The sequence below is a fragment of the Podarcis melisellensis genome (genome assembly GCF_964234715.1).
Source record: "Podarcis melisellensis genome assembly, chromosome: 10".
Taxonomy (NCBI): domain Eukaryota; kingdom Metazoa; phylum Chordata; class Lepidosauria; order Squamata; family Lacertidae; genus Podarcis; species Podarcis melisellensis.
The window spans coordinates 6,361,751-6,376,605 of record NC_138542.1 but is presented as its reverse complement, the minus strand read 5'-3'; the positions used below and the strand labels follow the sequence as shown (position 1 = coordinate 6,376,605).

Sequence of the window (14,855 nt, the reverse complement as noted above, 5' to 3'; positions counted from 1 at the left end):
AGTGCTGTAACTTTATTGCTATTCTTCTGTCCTCTCTATGAGAAAATGAGTTAACTTTAGGTGTATCCAGAATATTCCAGAAAACCAGTATATATATATATAAAGGTTCAGAAGATAAGTGACAAGATAAGGCTGTTAGATGCAGTTGCTTAAGGCATACCAGCTTCTTTTCCATATTTGTTCTAGGAAGGTGTGGGACCCATTTCAGCTCTTGGGGTTAATTCTTAATGACTGGCAAGTCTTCCAAAGTCCATTTAGCCAAATCCTCAGTTAGCACTTGTGTCCATTTTTTTAATGAGAAACCCTACCATTTTTGGGGAAATGCTAAAGATGCTTCCTCCCTTTCTTTGACAGAACTTTTTGTGTGTGGCTGAAGAAAGACAGTGGTCAGTATTGGCCTAACACATACCACCCCCTGCCTTGTAAGTATTTGCAATACTTGGTCCATTTTAATTCTCAGCTTTCAGGCCCACTCCTCACTTTTTCTTCATCACCACTTCCACCAATAATTAGCTGTTGAGAGTACAGTGTGGATCTTCCATAATTCTGATGGCATTTAAATACATTGAACAGTTTTAAACAAGGGGTTCTGGTGTGTGGCAAATATAAGCAATGTGACACCCGTGTTACTGGACTCCATATTTCTGCATGTGCGTTAACCCAGAAACAAGAAAGCTGTCTGTCCGTCTAGATGATTTACAATCTCAGTAAGTACACATGATAAGATTTCGAGTTAAGATGTGTTCCCATCCCCCCCATCCCAACGAAGACAGGTTTATACTGTAAAATGTTTAACAAAACATGAAGGAATGGGGAAACAAGCCAACTAGGTACCAATTCTTGAAGTTGCAAAGCTCCCAAAACAAGTGGTCTCTCGGGCCTGCTTTCCCATGTCTCCAAGTGTCCCTGTTTTCAAGAGACAGCCCCAGATTTACAGAAGCCATTGTGACACCTTCCTCTGCTGGCTCACTGGTCACCAGAGTGCTAAAAGACCTGGTGGGCTCCTATGGTTGGATCATTTTGTCTGTTTGAGAGAAAGGAGATGGAAATGTAAGTAGGATTTCTCTCAGCATCTGAATTCTGTGATGATAGTGAATTCCTCTTGAGCGTAGATGTGTGAATGTCAAAACCAGTTTAGGGACAAGAGAGTACTGTGAGCCACATTTCTCACATTTTGCTCTTTCTTTTCTAGGCTTTCAAGGCTGAGGAAAGTGTTATCCCAATTGGGAAGGTGAAGTAAGATTTCGCCTCTCCCTGAGACCTCCCTCTCACCCACAACTTCCCCCTCTGCACCCCTCTTTCAGAGGACAGAAAAGGTAAAACCCTTCAGCATATAGATGTTGCTGTGATGGCCTGGGACTTGGACTCGGAACCAGAGGAGTCTTGGTCCGCACTGGATCCTCTGCCTCAGGTGGCATCTGAACCAAGTCTGGGGCCTGATTCCCATGCAATGAACACCAGCTGGGCCGAGTCAGGGGCCTGAGCCTGCCCTGGCTCCAGATGTGGGGATTACCTCGTTGCCTTCAGCTGCATAATCACTTACAGCTGCTCCACTACCAGTTGGGTCAGGAGAGGCTGAGGCGGCCTCTGGGTCTAGTAACCCACCAATATCTCCCAAGTTGCAGAGACTCAGGTCTGAGAGAAGGAGAGACCTGAGTACTCACAGGAGGAGTGCTTGTCTTCAGGCGAATCAGGGAGGTGAGTCGCCGGGGGATCAGGACTAGCCGCTACTCCAATAAAGATAAAAGGCTCTCTCGGACCCTGCCCAAGGTTGCGGGAGCAACATTGCTGTATGCTAGATCCTGCACCTGTCCTTGCCTGGTTTCCTGCCTCGTGTCCTGCCTTGGCCCTGTCGGACTCACTCCCAGCGGAACCTTTGGATTCTGGGCCAGTCCTGGGCTATGCTTCACGGGTTACCCCCGGGCCTAGCACGGTTACTTCCATAGTCATATTAGTCCCTAAGGTTTCTTAGGAAAGGTCTCTCTGTAACTGTCTGAGGCCTATTTCGAGGTTCTGAAAAATAAAAATATCCCATGTAGCTCTTTGTTTCCCTGTAGGCTCTGCATACCTCCTGTCAGAAGAGGATGGCCCAGGAAAAAGTAATGTTAATGTCTATTTCCAAATATATGTTCAGTGTATATAAGAAAGTCCCCCAATCAGTTCTAATTGCTAGCCTTCTCTTCTTTTCCATTTAGATGACATAACCCTTGAAGACCTGGAGGGAGAGCAGGGACCCATTTTCTGTGAGCAGCAGGACAGCTCTTGAAGAAGATGGCAGAAGAGCTCCTTCAGCAGATGAGCTCAAGAAATGCCCAGGAAAACATGAAAGCAATGTCTATTTCCAAGGATATGTTCAGTGTATATAAGAAAGTGTCTAAAACACCTAGTCAAAGTCTTCCCTGCTAGGGTGAGAAGCACCGCGTTTCCATTATGCTAATTTTTTCCAAACTTGCATGTGTGCATTGAAACTAGCATATGCAAATCTGTCCCCCCATTTGGCCACCCTGATATCCTCTCTTCTTTCTCTTCCAATAAAAAATTCAGAAACAATTAGCCAGAGCCAAAGAATGGCAGTAGGGATGATAATTTAGGTAAACCACTTTCCTCTCATGTGATCCTTCATAGTAAAGGTTCGGGGTGAGGGGCCATGGAACTCCTTGGAACTCGCAGAAGGGCTGTACCTCGGTGGTAGGCGGTCTGACTGACATACAGAAAGCGGACTGTTGAAGAAGGGATGGAGCAGTTGCCCCTTCTCAAATGGGCTGCAAGAGGAAGGATGCTCCCTCCAACCAGCATAGGAACACAGCTCTCCACCTTTCAACTGCCAGCCCCTGACAGGTTAGTAAGACTTTGCAGGCCAGTAACTTTTGTGGGTTATTTTATGAAAAATCCTCTCATTTTCCTTTCATTAGAGGATTTTTCATAAAAGAAAATGCTCATCAAAGGAAAATGAAAGAAAGGAAAAAAACGGAAATCTGGGAAGAAATACAAAGAAATGAAAAAGAATTACATAATAAACCAGACAATGAAAACATTAAACAGAATATAAAAATCCTTCAAACACAATTCTCGATGGTAATAAATGAAGAGCTGGAATGGAAGATCAAATGACTAAAATATAAACATTTCTAATTCGGAAATAAGCCGGGGAAACTCTTGGCCTGGCAACTAAAGAAAAAACGAGATGAAAGATTAATAAAATCAGGATGGATGATAAATGGTCTGATGATCCAAAGGAAATCAGTAGATGTTTTGCCAATTACTACAGAGGTATACAAAGAAGGCCCTGAAAAAAGTGAAAAAAATGCAGAATATGTGAAGAAGAATGGACTGCCTAAGATCTCAAAAGAGAAATCCAGGATATTAAACTCTCCCACTGCCCCTTTAGAGGTACAAGCAATTCAAAGAGCAAAAATATTATCAATTTTAAAATTTTAAAAACGATAAAAAGGACGTGTGACGGAGATTTCAAAATTTGAATCCGACCTGGTAAACTCTAAGACCAAAACTCTTTCTAAAACAGACTCCTCCTTGACTGGGAAGTCAAGGAAGAGGAGGTCAAATCAGCAATGATTAAATGGACTCAAGCCTTTGGCTACAACATAGACATGAGCCAATGGGAACACCTATGGAAAGTTAATTGGAAATTTACAGCATGTTTACACTAAGGGAAAAGCTCCAAAAGATGCTATACTGATGGTATTTAACCCCCTGTAAACTTTCCAAAATGTACAAAAATGTTCCAAAACATGCTGGAGATGTGGAGAACCAGGTGGAACTCTCTTCCACATGTGGTGGGTGTGTAAAAAGATTAAGACCTTTTGGAATGATACATAGAGCTCAAAACAATGTTAAATGTATCTTTACTGAAGAAACCAGAATCATTTTTATTGGGCATTACAGGTCCATACATTGTTAGGAAGATAAAAGTATTTCTGTATGCCACCATTGCCGCAAGGGTATTTATAGCAAAACATTGGAAGAGTGACAAAATTCCCACTAAATCTGAACGGTTACTAAAGCTGGTAGAATATGCTGAATTAGACAGTGTCTCAGAAAAGATCAAAGATAAGTCAAAACAGGAGTTCATTTCAAACAGGGAACTTCTAAGGAGATATTTGAAGGATAATTGTTGCAATCTGAAATCAGTAGCAGCCTTTGAGTAATCTCTGTAATACAGATTAAAAGGGAGAAAACAGATTTATATATAGGTTTTTCAGAGTAGAAAAATTGGGAATGATGGGAAGTCAAACTTATGTACTAAATATATTGTAGAAGGACTTACATTCTTTTTTTGGATTTTTATTTTGACAAAACTAAGGAAGATATGTCTTTGATGTACAGATGCAAGTATAAACAATAAAGCAATTAAAAAAAAAACTTTTGCGGGTTATTCACAACGCTGTGTTCGTATTTGCTTCAATTGTCATTGGTGTTGGTGACTGACTTTCCCCATTGCTGGTTGCTATGCAGGCTTGAGGCCATCTTTCGGCAGATCTGCCTTCATGCTGTCATTTTCCAGCACTACCCTCCTTCTGTCGCTTTGTTCCTCAACGTCGGGGACTGTGAGCACAACCATGAACCGCAGAACCTGAACATGGAGTTTGCCCTCGCTCTCCACAAATGCTGGGCAGATCTCAATCATGGAACCAACCTTGCCATTTCCCCAGTGAGTGTGTCTTTTTCTTTGGGGCTCAAGGGAGAACATTGGCCCACCTGCAGCATGCTCTGGAATACAGCACTCCTGGTAAGGCAACCCTCGGAGAAACAGCTTTTCGGTCATGAACTTCACCTTACAGCTTGGACTGTCCTGAGGGGAAAGCATATAAAAACAAAAGCAAGTCATACAAGGGGATGTACTTGTGAGTTAAGCCCCTTTCATTCCATGTTCTTCAATGGGCTTTACATGTGCATGCTACACTTTTAAAGTACATTCTTTCCCCCAAAGAATTCTGGGCACTGTAGTTTACTCCTCAGAGTTGCCATTCCCAGCAACACTTAACAAACTGCAGTGCTCAGAATTCTTTAAGGAAAGAATGTGCCTTGGCGGTTGGACTAGATGACCCTTGGGGTCCCTTCCAACTCTACAATTCAGTGATTCCATGAATGCATATGGAGCCATGTATTGGTGTGCGCTGAAGGTTAGCCACACGTTGGTTCTGTTGAAATCAGTCACAGCTAGCTAAGTCCCATTGATTTATGAAAGTGTGGCTAATTTGTCTAAGAGATTGATAACCCCAATAAATTACTTTGTTCTTAGATCAGGGTATATAAGACTTCCTGCACACTGTGTACTGAAAAGTGACCAACTCAAACCAAAGCATCTTTTTCTGCAGTCTGTTCAGCATGCTGCATTCTGGGCAAACAACACAGCACACCAGGCTAACTTCAGTGAGCATAACAGGACTGCAGCTCAGATAAATGGTTTCCCACAAGCACTGGAGGTAAAGTGACAATGCCCCCCTTTAGCACCAGGACTTTGAGATGTCAGCTAAACAGACTGCAGGACACCTTCTTTCTGGAACCAAGGTTGAAAAGAAGCACATGGGGAGACATTGCAAGAAAAGGGAACAGCTGCTCTCATGGTAGGAACATGAAAAGCTGCCTTTTACCAAGTCAGACCGTTGGTTCATCTAGCTCAGTATTGTCTGCACTGGTTGGCAGCCCCTTTCCATGGTTCTAGGCAGGATTCTCTCCCACCTGGAGAGATCTGGGGCTGAACCCGGGAGTTTCCATATGCAAGCAGATGCTGTACTACTGACCTTTCCTTTTTATTATTTGAAATATTTATATAACCAGGTTCTTGGACCATTTAGAAGGAAAAAAACACATGAAAACTTACATATACAGTCGTACCTTGGATGTTGAATGGCTTAGCTGCCGAATGTTTCAGCTCACGAAGTCAAAAACCCGGAATAAGTGTTCCAGTTTTCGAACATTTTTGGAAGTCGAACGTCCGACGTGGCTTCCACTTGAGTGCAGGAAGCTCCTACAGCCAATCAGAACCCACGCCTTGGTTTTCGAATGGTTCCAGGAGTCAAACGAACTCCCAGAACGGGTTAAGTTCGACAACCAAGGTACGACTATAATAAAGAAAGCATATCTGTATGTACCCTTTTCTCTTAACAAATAAATTAATTGTATTTTCCTTTATACAGCAAGTTAAGAGAATGCCCTATTCAAAACTATTTTCTTCCTTTTAAATTTTTAGACCACCCTTTATTCCTTAGATCTCAGGGCGGTACCTAGATTAGCAGTTCCTCCTTCTGTTAACCCAGTTATATAAATATAACGGCTACCAACCTGAATATAAATATAAAGTTTTATAATTTTTGTCTAGAAGTGAAGGCTGCTAATGAACATCTTTCTCATTTCCACTTTCCATATGTGACTTGACTTTCATCAATCATCTCCACATCGCCTCCCCACCCTGTTCTATAAAAATAATTAAATTTAAGTTACATCAGTGTCAGCATTTATAAAATGAAGTTGAAGAAACTAATAATTTCTTTTCTGTTTTTACAGGTTCAACTTTGTTTTAGGAAGACTTACAAATGCTACAGAGTAAACTTGTTCTATCCATGCTTCCATATATCTGCATTCCTAAAAAATTAAAAAATATTAATAGGACATTTTTGTCTTGTGACTATCAAGAAGTAGTTGTGTGAAACTTACGGCTGTAAATAAAAAGAGATGCTTATTGCAATTTCTGTGGTGGTTCTGTTCTGTTATAGCAGTTATAGACTTCTGAAAAATGCCTTAGGGCTCCTGTGTTCGAATCCTACTTGTGGCTTTCCCACAGGCATTTGGTTGGCCGCTGTGAGAACAGGATGCTGGAGTACATGGTCCGTTGGTCAGATCCAAGAAGTTCTTCAACAGCTTAGCTCAGTTGGTTAGAGCACAATGCTGATAACGCCAAGGTGGCAGGTTTGATCCCCGTATGGGACAGCCATATATTCCTGCATTGCAGGGGGTTGGACTAGATAACCATGGGATCCCCTCCAATTCTACAATTCTATGATTCATTGCTGCATCTTTACATGTTGCACCTCCACTTATTGTGAGGTATTTCAATGGAAAGAGTTATACCAGGACTGTTCTCACCTGGTAGCTTCATTATAAACCTTAAGGTATGAAGTTGAAGAAAGAAAGGTCCTTTCAACCAACTTCAGATCACAGAGCTGTGCCATATAATGCTAGTTTCCATAAGGGCATTTCTACCCAAAGTATCTACCAGGGAAATAAAGGATCTGGAAAGGTTAACCTCGCTCAGAGTTACCAAGGTTGCATCACTCGGGCTGATAATGACAATAAAGATATTATTATTATTAGTATTAGTATTTTGTATCCATCTCTTAAAAAACACAACAGGATGTCCTTTCAACCAACTTCAGATGACAGAGAGGAGCTAAGTTTCAACCATTTATTTAGACACTTTTGACTTTCCTAAATTTCAGGAGGAGTGTTAAGTTTAAGGTCTGCTAGGCCAGGTGGAGGAGTCTGGCTCTCCAGAGCCCGCCATGACCCGGGTGGCCCTGGTGTCTCGGAAGAAGGTGAGCCGGTGGGACGGGGCACAGGCCGGGTGGGAATCTCTTGAGGATCGGCCCTTCGCGGAATCGCCCCTGGCAGATCAAGGGAATTAGGGTTGCCCTGTCCGAGAAGGGGGTGAGGAGATGGAGGAAGGTGAGCAAAACTCAGTGCGCCAGTCAGGAGCATCGGAACAGCAGAGCCAACATTTCTTACTTCGCCTTCCCGGGCGTTTAGGGATCCGGAGCCAGCTGTGCAAGACAGGGCAGAGCACTGGAGACTCTCGATCTGAGGGTTGCGGGTTCGAGCTGCCCCACCTTGGGCAAGAGATTCTTTGCATTGCTAGGGGTTGGGTCTCCAGCTGCCTTTGGACTACAACTCCCATCATCCCCAGCTAGCAGGACCAGTGGTCAGGGATGATGGGAATTGTAGTCCAAAGACAGCTGGAGACCCAAGGTTGGGGAACTCTGGACTAGATGACCCTCGCGTCCCCCTTCCCGCTCTACAATGAACAAAACGTGTGGGGGGGGGGGACAGCCTTCGCCCAGGCCTTCTCCACGCGACTCCGCAGCCCACGAAGAAGGCGCGCTGCGGCCTAGATGCTGAAGAAGACGCTTCGCCCCTCAGGGGGAAGGCAGCCCGCCAAACTCGGCAGGCGCAACTCGGCCGCTCATTTTTGCCACCGACCAGAGGCGACGGCGCACGAGGTCGGCTGGGCTGCCGCGCGTGGGTTGTGAGGCGAGCTGCCCGTCCACGGAGGGGACGTGGGGCCTTCCTTCAGCCGCTGGCCGTTGGCGAGCTGAGGCGAATGTTCTCCCTCCCGCCCGCGTCCCAGAGGCGGCCGTTGGCCGGAGAGCGCGCGCTGACCGCGTGACGGCCTGTCCGGGGGGCAGTGGTAGCCGGGTTGCTAGGCAACCGCCAAGCGGTCACCGCCGGGGTCCGGAGAGCGGCCGTTGGACGGAGCGCGTGTCCGGAGGGCCCCTTTCCCACCATGGAGGCGATTAAGACCACGGCGGTGTTTCAGAGCGTGGACCCCTCGCTAAGGGCCTATTTCAAGAAACACTCCATACCCGACATCTATGAGGTAAAGGCCCCGCCGAAGGGTCGTTGGGTCACAGTGGCGGTGAACACGGGTGTGCGTGTGAATGGGGGTTGGCGAGGGGGACTGGCCCTCTGCCTCCTGCTCTGCTCTGAATTACTTACTTCTGATCCCGTTATACGCTAGTGATCCTGTGTTTCCCAACCTTGTGCCTCCAGCTGTTTTTGAACTACAACTCCCATCATCCCTGACTAGCAAGACCAGTGGCAAGGGATGATGGGAATTGTAGTCCAAAAACAGCTGGAGGCACAAGGTTGGGAAACACACTAATCGACCTGAGTTTCGGTTCACACGTGGTCCAGGGACCCTTAAGAAGAACAAAGCTGGAACGAGAGAAGAGGAACGAACCCGTGTCTTAAAAATGCTTCCCTTGCAGAAAACTGGCAATATATAGAATATATAGAGAGTTTAGTTTCAGGGCAAGCACTGCAGTTCAGGAAATGTTCATTTGTCTTTTCACTAGGGTGTTGGGGGGGGGGTGGCATCATTTTAAACTGTAATCACGAGGGTAGAACAGCTAACTCTATACTAAATCCTCTTTTAGGTCACAAAATCTGCCTGCCTGTTTGTTTATTACAGTATATAGCACATGCACACACACCCTCTCACAGAGCTTCAGGTTGCATCATAAAGATACATCTAAAAGCAATATAAAACCATCATTAAAATATTACTATCAAAAGCTTTCAAGATAAAGGCTAGAACCCCAAACATATTTATTATAGAGTAAGGCCCTTTGGGGCTTAGTTTTGGATCAGCATCCATAGGATTACACAGAAGTGAGGCAAAATGGTCTTTCGAAAACCAGTTCAGTATAGTGTTTGCCTAAAGGATAGACCCATTGAAAAAGCAGTCCCATTGAAATCCACGGATTTATGTAGGGTGGATATCACCCTCTGATATTAAGCCTGCTATCCTAACACCACTTATCTGGGACTAAACCCCATTTAATTCAGTAGCAATTACTTCTGAGTAGACATTATTAGAACTGTGCTGTAAATTAGGTTTTAGAAAAGTGCTTATTCTCTGGCTTAAACTTTTCAAGGAAGCTCTTTCCTTAGTTCTTCTATAAGTGTCCCTCAACTGCCTTTCCATAATGCTTCAACCATATCATGTCATACTAATGCCTGGAGAAAATATAATCTCAAGGGGAGATAGGGAATTATGATAGACACTTGTCAATAATTGACTTGCATTTTGATTATGCTTCCTTGGAACATTGGAGTTTGGGAGCATTTTATGGGCATCTGCCCCCACAAAAGGGGTGTTTTGGGTAGATTTCAGATATTCATATTGAAATAAGATTCAGGTTAGACTGGAAGAAGTTCTTCAATTTCTGAATTCCTAAGTATTCCTAAGCCTTTTCTTTTATTATATAAAAGGTACAACTCATATTCTGCCAAACAGTAGAAACTTTTCCTGGACAATTCTGAAAGATGTTCTCTAAGGTGTTAAGAGTAATATTGGGCACTAATTTGGACCAAGTCAAGTACCAAAGAATTGTTGGGAAGATAGTATTTGTACATGTGATACAAGTAGGGATTTTTGTTATCACACCATGGACACGGTAGTGCTGGCAGATAAACTGGCATATATAGGCAGAATCTGGGAAGACTAAAATAATTAATTTAATGCAAATGAAATTTGAAATTCAAGTAATATGGCTTGGGGCCAAAACAGGAAGATGTTAATGTTAAATTCTGCTTTTAAATTGGAAATACAATGTATTTTTAGTCCATCAGAAAAAACAGCTTTCTGTTTAATTACTACTCTCTTGAAAAGCCTCTTCAGTGTTAAAATCAGAATACCAAGTGTGTGAGCAGCCATATATTCTTATGAAAATATAAGAATACAGTACAAACCCAAGTGGGGTGATCTTATTTGATACCCAATTAACATCTATTTGGGATTGAGTTCACCTGATGAGGGGTAGCCAGGGAGAGAATAGAGAGGTGCAGTTTGATATATAGGCAGTAGGTGGCAGTTACAGACTTAGATGACTACATCGTTGTCAAACTTTAGCTTAAAGATGCTGGGATGGGGAACTGGAAAGTATAACTAAAGAGTTATGTGCTCTGATTGAATAAGAGATGCTCTTTTCCAAAGGTTGATAGGTGGATCTGTTATTTTGTCAGAATGGAAGTTTAGAGCCAGGTTGTAAGCTTGCTGTGTGTCTCCCCAAAGGTTCACTAAGATGTGGAGTGCATAACACAGACACAATGCTCTCAACTCACCTTTCAGTTTTTGACCACATGATCTTGGACACAGTTAGTTGAGCACTTGACTGAGTTTTAGTTACGAGCTTGATGTTGTGCCTGTGGCAATGGGTAAAGATCAGGGATGGGAGCTTTCCCCAGCATTCCCTCACAGGCAACTTTCCAGCCAGTAGTAGGTGAGACCATGTGGATTTGGCCAGAGACAAAAGCAGGTAGCTAAATGGATGTGACTCTTACCTTTGGACAGAAGGCTACATTCCAGTCACACATCACAAGTTTCTACCCACACAACACTCCATAGTTAATGCAGACAAGTAAGAGGCATTATCACATTTCAAGGACACATTCCAAACAGGCAAAAGCATTTGAGGCTGATACAGAGCAGAGCTGGTGGGAGATGTGACTGGGGAAGAGACTAAAAGCTGGATAGTGGGGCCTGGAGTGCAGCATTTGGCCTCTCTCCAAGAAGAGAGCCTCCTAGCATTTAAAATCTCACCACTACTGTAGCTACTCTCCTTTTACAAGCTTGTGATTTTGCATTGGATTCCTGATACTGGCTCTAATTTTTTTTTAAAAAAACTTAACATTTCATAAAATGAAAAATATGCCTTTCTTTGGTAACTGAAATGTTCAGTTTGTGAGAAAGGGTATATGCTAAATGTTGGTTTTTTGAAATGTATTTTTTGTAACTGGTTAAAAATAAAAATAAAGAAGAATTCCCAGAATGCTTAGATTCAGGTTTTGGGACAAATACTCTTGGTGAAAGAGCCCCAGTAGAGATTTATAATTACAAAACATGCAGCAAAATAAAATGTACAAATATGTGCTGCTTGACCTTTTAACCCATTATTATTATTATTATTATTATTATTATTATTATTATTATTATTATTACCCCTTCTAATTTCCTTGCCCTTATCTATCAAAGAGACTACAGGTTTGGTAAATTAAAAATTGGTTTACTTACAAACTCTTTAAAGGTCAAATATATGTGTTTTTCCAAAGAGCAGCAAGGAAACACATGGTACAATTTAGTTTCAAAATTGCTAAATGTTTCTAAATTATTTGATAGAAACGCAGATATGGCTTGCTTAAGTCATGTGGTCTGGGCTTGAAGTGATCAGCCCAGGTGCCCTTTCTGGTTGGATTCACATGTTGGAAGAGAATGAACAAAGGCTTTGCTAACCTTTTCTGCCAAGATGTGGGGGTGGGACCTAGCTAAGCCTGGGAGGACTGTTTACTCCATGGCCTCAACCATTAACTAGAGCTAAGCATGCTGGTTATTTGAGGCTGATATTGATCCCACAAAAAGGACATGTCCAGTAAAAATCAAGTTATGATTAAAGAACCCAATTTACAGACTAGCTTTTATGACGCAGGCATCTGAGGATCATGGAGCTGCATGTTAGTGGAAATCATAGTGTAACTGGTCTAGTTTGTATGATAGCTTTGATGAGAGGAGCTGGATGAGGGAACTATTCTGAAGAAAGCAACTGTAAAATAAAGACGTTTCCATTTATTTACCAAAATGAAACAATGTGGAAAAATATTGTCTATTCAATTTAAATAGGGACAAAATATTTTTTATATCATTTTACTTTTATTTTATTTACAGTTTTTATTTTATTTTATTTTATTTGTACCCCACCAATCTGATTGGGTTGCCCCAGCCACTCATAATGATTTCAGAAGAATGTATAAAGGTAATAATATTTAAAAGTTTGTCTTATACTTTTATACAAATGTATTTGTTATATTTATTAAAATTCCAAATGTGGATTTTTCATTGCAGGCCCTGTTGTGTGGTCTGCTAGCTATGCGTCCAGATGATCCACTCAGGTTTTTAGAAGAAAAGCTCAAAGAAGTAATGGAAAAAGGTCTATATAGTATTTTATGGTATGTATGATATTTCGTCTGTGTAGACTATAAATAGTGTGGCAAGCTGTAGAATACTGAAATATGGGGAAATGTTATTTAGGGTTCAATCCTGAAGTGAGTGGGAATACAAAAAAGTTCTACAGCTTTATCCTACTCCACTGCAGAGATGAAGTGAAGGCGGAGGAATGCTTTTCTGTTCTTTCTGTTTTGTGTTAATGTTTTTCTTACATTTTTCACTCTAATTGAAAACAAGTCCTTGAGTTTGGGGTCGGAGGAACCCGGCAAAAGTAGTTCTGGTTAACTTCAGCATCCATGGTGAGACCACCTCTAGTTCTACTTCAAATCTCATTACTTCCATGGCAACCATAAGACAGTCTCAAGTTGCCAGTGCTCCCAACATACAAGACAGAACATATGTCATTGTTCTATATGGTGAGATGGTTGTCTGAATGTAGGGGGCATCTCTGTGACCATCATTGTCATGATTGGATCACTTCTAGGTAAGGTTTAGAATTTTGGCATCTACTTCCCCCTGCAGTACTAGTACCGTGAAGTGTTCTTGACCCGCTGGTTTAAGCATAATTTCCATGTAGATGGGATCTTGTGGGTGCCAGGGAAGGCCCCTCCAGGGACATGTTTTATTTCTGAATTTTCTGCTTAGAAATGCAAATTAAGTAGTATATAGATGTCTTAAAAATAGTAACTAAAATAAATGTACACTTTGAGTCACTACGTTCGCAGCCCATGTGTTAAAGTCTGAGATAAGATGAAAGAAACCAGATAGGGAAAATAGCAATGATGAACTGTGGTTCAATTTCTGAATTGTTTCAGTTTTTAATTGGGTTTTGTGCCAAGCAACAAAAGCGATAATTTAAAAGTTATTTCTGCAAGTTATTCTTGGAGGATGCTTGAATGTGTTTCAGAATTGCTCAGAAATGAGCAATATTTGGAATAGTTCTGTCCAATTTGCTTCATTCCTCCTCCCCCCGGCAATGATATGCAGACAGAGGCTTTACATCTTATCTATACGAAAAACTTTTTTCAACATTACCATAGAAGAATTAGAATTGTCAAAACAATGGACTGTTTAAAATATATCAGCAGTAAAGTTGGATTTTTTGAAAACAGTGTTTCCCATGGTGTAGTAACATTTATTATTTTTATTTCATTCCATAAATATTTAACAGTGGCTGCATTCATGTGTAATGATATGCCAGACTTTCTGGCTTATTGCAGTTTATTAGGAATAAGCAGTGTGCTGGTGAATGCTGCCTGTTCGTTGCTCCTCTGGCAAGAGTCCAAGCAAACAAACCAGGAAGCATCATTATTTGTTGCTCCAGGGCTTCAGGCTGGTTAGGATGTAACAGAAGACCAAAGCTTTTAGGTTTGTCTATCCCACTCACACCAAGGGTGGTATGCGCCAGCATGCTGCTTATTCCTGATAAACAGCAAAAGTTTGGCCTATAATTACATACAAATGTGACCAGTGTCTCTGAACACAACATTAAATGTTAGTTACCTCAAAAATTGTTTTGGGCACTTCGAAACACACACTTTTAGGTTAGGATTCAGTCACATACTAGCAGAATCAGGTTGCACAAAATTGATTGGGTTCAGTTGCACAACAAATCTGCTTCCCCTTTCCCCCCATACAAACTGTTTACAAGGAAAATGACATGGGGAAATGCACTGGAAAGTGTGGGATAACATCATCTAGTCTCCAAATCAGAGTGAATGCTCAATAAACAGATCATCTGGAAATCACCTTTAAAACTATGGTTCACTAATATAATTTAATAGTGGTGCTATTAGTGTTAACGGAAAATGGAAACTGTTATGTAATCATGTGATGCATACAAAAAGTAATATTATTATACCCCCCACCAGGGACACGTGTATTGATCCAGACCTAAGTCTAAGACTAAAAGCAATTTCAGATACATATTTACATACCCTTTTGGGACTGGATGATGATCAACTGGTAAGTATTACTAAACCTTTTTGGCTAACTCTGAGTGGAGTAAGAACAGTTGCTATCCTCAAATGTATTTTACAACGAATTATACTTTTTTTGGAATCATACTTTGCTTTGTCTGAAAGTATTGAGAGAAAAAAAGATCCCTACTCCCAAAGAC

At 41.9% G+C, this 14,855-nt stretch overlaps 2 protein-coding genes and 1 long non-coding RNA gene across 4 annotated transcripts in view; 2 read left to right on the top strand and 1 right to left on the bottom strand.

Moving 5' to 3' along the window:
* Positions 1-902: 902 nt before the first annotated feature.
* LOC309379058 lies at positions 903-2,550 on the top strand. The gene is made up of 2 exons (XR_014172329.1): positions 903-1,316; positions 2,058-2,550. It is a non-coding gene; the product is annotated as an uncharacterized lncRNA (long non-coding RNA).
* Positions 2,551-4,319: 1,769 nt separating this feature from the next.
* On the bottom strand, positions 4,320-8,520 carry LOC309379818 (uncharacterized protein; the record flags this gene model as incomplete). Its single annotated transcript, XM_081929271.1, has 3 exons — positions 4,320-4,810; positions 6,553-6,603; positions 8,395-8,520. The coding sequence occupies 3 exons, from the start codon at positions 8,518-8,520 to the stop codon at positions 4,466-4,468; spliced, it is 522 nt and encodes a 173-aa protein (XP_081785397.1). The 3' UTR covers positions 4,320-4,465.
* The window catches only part of FBXL13 (F-box and leucine rich repeat protein 13), a 70,801-nt gene continuing 64,432 nt past the window's right edge, over positions 8,487-14,855 (top strand). For both annotated transcript variants that reach the window (XM_081927676.1, XM_081927675.1), the window contains exons 1-3: positions 8,487-8,611; positions 12,635-12,738; positions 14,608-14,701. In XM_081927676.1, coding sequence (XP_081783802.1) covers positions 8,519-8,611; positions 12,635-12,738; positions 14,608-14,701 — 291 coding nt within the window. In that variant the 5' untranslated portion in view covers positions 8,487-8,518. The remainder of the gene's footprint in view (positions 8,612-12,634; positions 12,739-14,607; positions 14,702-14,855) is intronic.